This window comes from Lycium ferocissimum, chromosome 10, assembly GCF_029784015.1.
Source record: "Lycium ferocissimum isolate CSIRO_LF1 chromosome 10, AGI_CSIRO_Lferr_CH_V1, whole genome shotgun sequence".
NCBI classification, from domain to species: Eukaryota; Viridiplantae; Streptophyta; class Magnoliopsida; order Solanales; family Solanaceae; genus Lycium; species Lycium ferocissimum.
The window spans coordinates 50,345,540-50,353,090 of NC_081351.1; the positions used below are offsets into that span (position 1 = coordinate 50,345,540).

The following is a 7,551-nucleotide window of genomic DNA, read 5'->3' on the forward strand; positions in this document are numbered from 1 at the left end:
ATATCTATATTCATGTTATATTATACTCATGAATCATGTTTATGTAATCATGGGCTTGTCAGCCAATTATATCCATGTTCATGTTTTGGGAGTCTTACAAATTACCGAGAAGGTTTAATACCTGAAACTGCGTATGCCAGCGTAGGATAAGGATTGCTCTGCCTAGTTAGGATGATTCCTTCATGTTTACCCATTGCGGGTTATTGGATCCATTCATGTCATTTTCATGTCTTGTACCCCGGCAAGGTATAAGATGGCTTAGCTGATCGGGCAGATATCAGACGCCACGTGCTTACATGGTGGTTACATATCGGTTATACTAAGTCTCTCCCACTTAAAATGTCCTACTTATGTTATATATATATATATATATATATACTCATGTTCATGTTCAGCTTATAGTTTCAATTCTTATTATTTCATGTGCTATGCTTGTTCATTCAGTTGCTTTACATACCAGTACAATTCAGATGTACTGGCATCCCCTTTTATTGCTTGGAAGCCTGCATTTCCCAATGTGGGTATTGACTTACAGGATGGCGAATTTGCTCGTTAGGACTATTCACGTATCAGCTGTTGGTGAGCCCGAATTCCATTCAGGGTGTTATCTTTACTTTATTTTCATGTTAGTTATGCAGTCAAGGTATGCCGGGGGCCTTGTCCTGGTAAACAGTGTAGTAGTCAGACTCATGTCAGAGGTTTTATAGACTAGTCAGTTATGTCATATCAGAGGTTCAGTTGAGTTAGCCTCGTTAGCTACGTTACTATATTTCTGTATTCATGATATAATAGTATTTTCAGACTTATGATTGTTGAACTCCATGTTTTCACAGGTCATGCATACTTATATTATATTCTGTATAAGTTCTTGCCCCATGTTAATTTAGCAAGCCATGTGCTTCGCCCGGTCATATGCAACAAGGCACCGAGTGCCATGTTACACCCAGGCCATAGTTCGAGGCGTGATAAAGCTTGGTATCAGAGCCTGGGTTCAAGTATATTAGGGAGTTTATGAAACCGTGTCTAGTGGGGTCACTCTTATATGTGTGTGCGCACCACACATATAAACAGTTGACCACCAAGACATCTAGGATTGTCTTACTTCTTTCATAGTCTAGATCGTGCAGTTAGAGCTATTGTTTTAGGAATCCTTCTAACTCGTGCGTATTACGTATTTTAGAAAATGCTAGCAAAAAGAAAGTACACCAAGAGGATTTCAGCTACTAGCCAGAGAGCTACTACGAATGTTACTCTAGAAGTGGAGCCTCAGACTCAGAGGCTGTATAATATTCTGCACCCCCACCTACCGAAATGCTTGCGGAAGTCCAACCCACAGTTACTCCACAGGATAGCGCCTTAGATATAGATGTTAGGGGAGCTATCCAGTTGCTTACCCAAATTGTTGTTACCTACGCACAACATCAAGAAACGACTCCTAGCGCAAGTGCTAGTGGAGCGTTGAACTGTTCTAGGACTAAGGAATTTCTGCATATGAGGCCTCCAGTGTTCATAGGGACTGTCAAGGGGGAAGATTCTCAAAATTTCATTGATGAGCTTCAGAAGGTTTTTTTTTGGGTGATGTATGCTTCAGAGACGGAGGCAGCAGAGTTGGGAGCTTATTAGTTACAGGTTATTGCTCATATTTTGTATGAGACATGGGAATAGTCTCGCAGGGAAGATACATCTCTAGTAACTTGGGACAAATTTGCAGATGCCTTCATTGACCACTTCCAACCGCTTGAGGTCAGAGAGGCAAAAGCCTATAAATTTGAGAGACTCAGGCAGAATGATATGAGCGTGAATGACTATTACCTCAAGTTTGTTTCTTTGGCCAAGTATGTTCCACATATAGTCCTGATATGAGGGCCAGAGTTAGGCGATTTGTGTTAGGCCTTATACCCGACTTGTATGGTGATGCAAATATTGCTGCTCAGAATAGGGAAATGACCATCATTAAGATAGTTGTTTTCGTTCAGGATAATGAGGACAGAATGAAGGAAGAAGAAGCACTTCAGAAAGAGAAGGACAGAGAATTATAAAAAAAAAAAAGATAAGTCTACAGGTCACTTCAGTCATAGGGGAGGTGGAGGCAGGAAATTCTTCAAGAACAGGTCATCACAACCCACTCCATCTGCAGCCAATGCCTCAGCCCCAAAGTTTAGGAATGATCAGAAAAGACAGAGTTTCAAGTCAGCAAGTTCCTATTCTCAGGCTAGTGTGGGTCAGAAGACTTATGATAATTCGGTCTGCAGCAAGTGTGGTAAAAGACACCCAGGGAAGTGTCGAATGGGTATGGATATATGCTATGGGTGTGGCCAGCGGGGCCATTTTCAGAGGGACTGTCTATCAGCGAGACAAGATATCGGTCGTAACGTGGCTCAGTCCACAAATTCAATAGCTCCTTATCATTCTCAAGCCCAGTCAAGGCATAGTGCAGCTAAGTTTGGAAATGCAGGCGGAGTTAGGAGCCGCTTATTAGCAGGTCGTCAAGATATAGAGACACGTGGAGATGTTGTCACAGGTACATTAACAGTTTTCACTTTCAATGTTTATGCCCTTGTTGACCCAGTATCTACCTTATCATATGTAACCCCATTTATTGCTAAGAAATTTGGGATAGAACCAGAAAAGTTACATGAACTCTTTGAAGTTTCCACTCTAGTTGGAGAGTCAGTTATAGCTAGACGTATTTATAGAAGTTGTCCAGTTTTGGTCTATCACTGTAGAACCATAGTCGACTCAGCAGAGTTGGAAATGGTAGACTTTTATGTAATCATGGGTATGGATTGATTGGCTTCATGTTATGCCAAAGTAGGTTGTAGAACCAAAATAGTAAGATTTGAATTTCCTAATGAACCAATCATAGAGTGGAAGGGAAATTACGTAGTACCCAAGGTAGGTTTATTTCCTATCTCAAAGCCAGAAAGATGATTTCCAAGGGGTATATCTATCACTTAGTCCGAGTCAGGAATACAGATACCCAGACCTTAGCTCTCTAGTCCATACCAGTCATTAATGAGTTTCCAGAAGTCTTCCTGGAGTTCCTCTCGATAAGGAGATAGACTTTGGAGTTGATCTACTTCCCGGCTCTGAGCCGATATCTATTCCGCCATACAGAATGGCTCCAACAGAGTTAAAAAATTTAAAAGCCCAGTTAAAAGATTTTCTTGACAAGGAATTTATTAGGCCAATTCTTTCACCTTGGGGTGTACCAGTCTTGTTTATCCAAAAAAAAGATGGTTCCTTAAGCATGTGCATTGACTACCGTCAGTTGAACAATGTCACCATTAAAAAAAAGTATCCTCTTCCTAGAATTTATGATTTATTTGACCAAATTCAGGGTGCCCAGTGTTATTCCAAGATTGACCTCATATCAGGATACCATCAGTTAAAGGTTAAGGAACTTGATATTCTGAAGACCGCCTTTAGAAACCGTTATAGTCATTTCGAATTTCTTGTCATGTCATTTGGGTTGACAAATGCACCAACCGCTTTCATGGACCTTATGAACATGGTCTTCAAGCCTTATCTTGATTTATTCATCATAGTGTTTATTGGTGCCATTTTAGTGTATTCCCGTAGTGAGACTGATCATGCAGAACATCTCAGAATAGTGTTGCAGGCACTTCAGAATAGTGAACTTTATCCGAAATTTTCTAAGTGTGAATTCTGGCTGAAGTCAGTGGCGTTTCTCGGCCATGTAATCTCAGGTTAAGGTGTGAAAGCTGATTCTCAGAAAATTGATGCCATGAAGAACTAGCCCAGACCCACCTCAGTATCCGATATAAGAAGTTTCTTAGGTCTGACTTTGTAGAGGGATTTTTCTCTATCTCAGCTCCATTGACTAAGTTGACTCAGAAAAAGGTCAAATTTCAATGGTCAGATGCATGTGAGCAAAGTTTTGAAGAGTTGAAGAAGAGGTTGACTTCTCCTCCAATTTTGATGCTATCAGAAGGAACCAGAGGGTTTGTAGTCTATTGTGATGCTTCAGGGATTGATTTCGAATGTGTCTTAATGTAACATGGTAAGGTTGTAGCTTATGCGTCTCGACAACTTAAGGCTCATGGAAAGAATTATCCGACTCATGACTTGGAATTGGCAGCTGTGGTTTTTGCACTTAAGCTATGGCGTCATTATTTGTATGGAGTGCATGTTGATATTTTCATTGATCACAAAATCCTGCAGGATATTTCAAGAAGAGAGAGTTGAACCTCAGGCAGAGTAGGTGGCTCGAATTGCTTAAAGATTATGATTTGGATATTCTCTATCACCCAGGAAAAGCGAATGTAGTAGCCGATACTCTTAGTCGGTGATCCATGGGAAGTATAGCTCACGTTGATATAGATAAGAGAATGATGACAAGAGAAGTCCACAGCTTGACAAACCTAGGAGTTCGACTCTTAGACTCTGAAGATGGTGGAGTCGTTGGTCAAAGTAGGGCTTACCTCTCCTTTGTGGCCGCTGTGAAGGAGAAACAGTTTAGTGATCCCTTCTTACGGTAGTTGAAAGAGGGGATTCACAATCATAAGACAACGGTTTTCGAACAAGGGGGAGATGATGGTACCTTGAGGTACCAAAGCAAATTTTATGTTCTAGATGTAGATAGGCTCAGAGAGCAGATTATGTTAGAGGCTTACAATTCCAAGTATTTTATACATCGAGGTTCCATAAAGATGTACCATGACTTTAAGGAAATTTATTGGTGGAATAACATGAAAAAGAATGTAGCAGATTTTGTGGCTAAGTGTCCAAATTGTCAGCAAGTGAAAGCCGAACACCAGAGGCCTGGTGGCTTGGCCCAGAATACTGATATTCCTATTTGGAAATGGGAGATGATAAAAATGGACTTTATAACAGGTCTACCTCACTCATCGTGAGGAAATGACTCAATTTGGGTGATTGAGGACCAACTTACTAAATCAACACAAATTTTGCCAGTCAAGACCACTGAATCAGCAGAAGATTATGGCAATTGTATATCCATGAAATTGTCAAATTGCATGGGACCCCAGTGTTTATTATTTCAGATAGTTGTACTCAGTTCACAGCAAACATTTGGAAATCCTTTCAGAGAGGATTTGGAACCAAGGTAAACCTCAGCACAACTTTCCATCCTCAAAAAGATAGCCAGGCAGAGCGCACTATTCAAACCCTTAAGGACATGTTGAGGGCATGTATCCTAGATTTTAAAGGTAATTGGGATGATCATTTGCTTCTCATTGAGTTTGCTTATAATAATACTTATCATTAGCATCAAGATGGCATCATTTGAAACTCTGTATAGGCGAAGTAGATCACCCATTGGTTGGTTTAAAGTTAGTGAAGCAGAGTTGTTGGGACCAAATTTGCTCTATCAGGCTATGGAGAAAGTCAAGTTGATTCAAGAGCATTTGGGAACAGCTCAGAGTAGCCAAAAGTCCTACACGGATGTGCGGCGTAAAGACCTAGAATTTCACGTTGATAATTGGGTGTTCTTAAAAGTTTCACCTATGACAGGTGTGATGAGATTTGAAAGAAAGGGTAGAATCCTGCGAAGGATTGGTCAAGTGGCTTATGAGCTTGAATTACCACAAGAATTGGCTGTTGTACACTTAGTGTTCTATGTATCCATGTTGAGAAAGTGTGTGGGAGACCTGTCGTTGGTTGTTCTTACTGACACTATAACGATTAAGGATGGCCAAACCTATGAGGAGATCCCTATGGCTATTCTTGATCATCAGGCTTGCAAGTTGATAACTAAGGAAGTAGACTTAGTAAAGGTGTTATGGAGGAGTCAGAAAGTCAAAGAGTCTACATGGGAAGCCGAAGAAGACATGAAATCCAAATATTCGCATTTGTTTGAGAAACAAGCAAAAAACATTCAAGGTATATACCTTCTGAATCCATGTCATATCCCTTACTTATTCATGCCTCACGTCTCATGTTCATATATTCTCTACTCATGTCCCATGTCCCAGCGTTCATGTTTCTATGAAAATCATGTCATGTTATTTCAGTCTCCATGTTCCATGTCATGTTTCCTCGCGTTCATATACTCAAGCCACGTCCAGTGTCATTCTTAACCATGACCCATCATTGGAGGAAGAATGATCCCAAGAGGGAGATATTGTAACAACTCATACCTTCTAACTAGGCCTTATTAATGATTCAGGGATTTAGAAACCAAGGTGGCAAGTGTTGGATTTGGAATTTTGCCTCAGCACAGTAATTTCACATTATACGTCAATTGTACAGGTCGTATCGTTCACCGTACATTATGGTACGGGACGTACTTCCGGGCCGTACCTCATCAGAGAGGATTCGAAGTTTCCGATATCTGGCATTCTAGGTACAACCACATTGTGCGGGCCGTACATGGTGCCCGTACCTCATCAGAAAGAATTAGGAGTTACTGGAATTTTTTATTCCAGGTATGGCCACAAAGTATGGGCCGTACATTCATGTGCCCGTACATGTTGCCCGTACTTTTCCCGTCTCAGCAAAAAGTATAAATACGCAGGTTCAGTTTTTAATCCTATTTTTCATACTCTCAAGCCCTAGCACGAAGGTTCTCTCCTCCCACCCGTTGAAGTACACCAAGGTAAGCCTATTCCAAGTATTCCAAGTGAATTCTAACATATATCCATGAATTCTAAATAGTAATTCATTGTTCCTAACCTAGGTTTTTCAAGAAAACCCATCACAAGGATTCAAGATTAAAATTTTTGGATTTCTTCTCAAGTTCAGAACTTCTCTACAATTTATGGAGCGATTAAGGTATGTAAGGTTTCTATCTACATGTGAGAACATCATTATTCTTCCCCACGCCACGTTCGTCCACGAAAACACGAAGTTCCATATACCTAGGTTTTCTATTTCAATTCATGATAACCCTAAGTTACATGTATCATGCTATACCATGTTTGTATTACTAGTTCGTTATTGTATTCTGGATATTCCATTTTTGGTTATTGGGAATCCGTCTGTAATCCATGAACACCCATGCTTTGCATTCCATGGGTTCTTAAATGCAAGATATGAATTATTATGCTTATTTTTATAAAATTCTACATGATTCCATGTTTTCATATAAGTTATACTATATATCTATATTCATGTTATATTACACTCACAAATCATGTTTACAATCATGTTTATGTAATCATGGGTTGTAAGCTAATTATATCCATGTTCATGTTTTGGGAGTCGCACAAATTATCGAGAAGGTTTAATACCTGAAACTACGTATGCCAGCGTTGGATAAGGATCGCTCCGCCTAGTTAGGAGGATTCCTTCATGTTTACCCATTGCGAGTTATTGAATTCATTCATGTCATGTTCATGTCTTGTACCCCGACAAGGTACAAGATGGCTTAGTTGATATATTCATGTCAGATGATGCTCATATTCATGTTCAGCTTACATTTTTAGTTTCAGTTCTTATTATTTTATGTGCTATGCTTGTTCATTCAGCTGCTTTACATACAGTACAATTCAAATGTACTGACATCCCCTGTTATTGCCTGGGGGTCTGCATTTCACAATGCATGTATTGATAATCTGTTCGCTAGGA

General features: G+C 40.0%; 1 protein-coding gene across 1 annotated transcript; it reads left to right on the forward strand.

Moving 5' to 3' along the window:
• Nucleotides 1-1,311: 1,311 nt before the first annotated feature.
• On the forward strand, nt 1,312-2,039 carry LOC132034992 (uncharacterized). The gene is made up of 3 exons (XM_059425314.1): nt 1,312-1,563; nt 1,712-1,743; nt 1,853-2,039. The coding sequence occupies exons 1-3, from the start codon at nt 1,312-1,314 to the stop codon at nt 2,037-2,039; spliced, it is 471 nt and encodes a 156-aa protein (XP_059281297.1).
• Nucleotides 2,040-7,551: the final 5,512 nt, after the last annotated feature.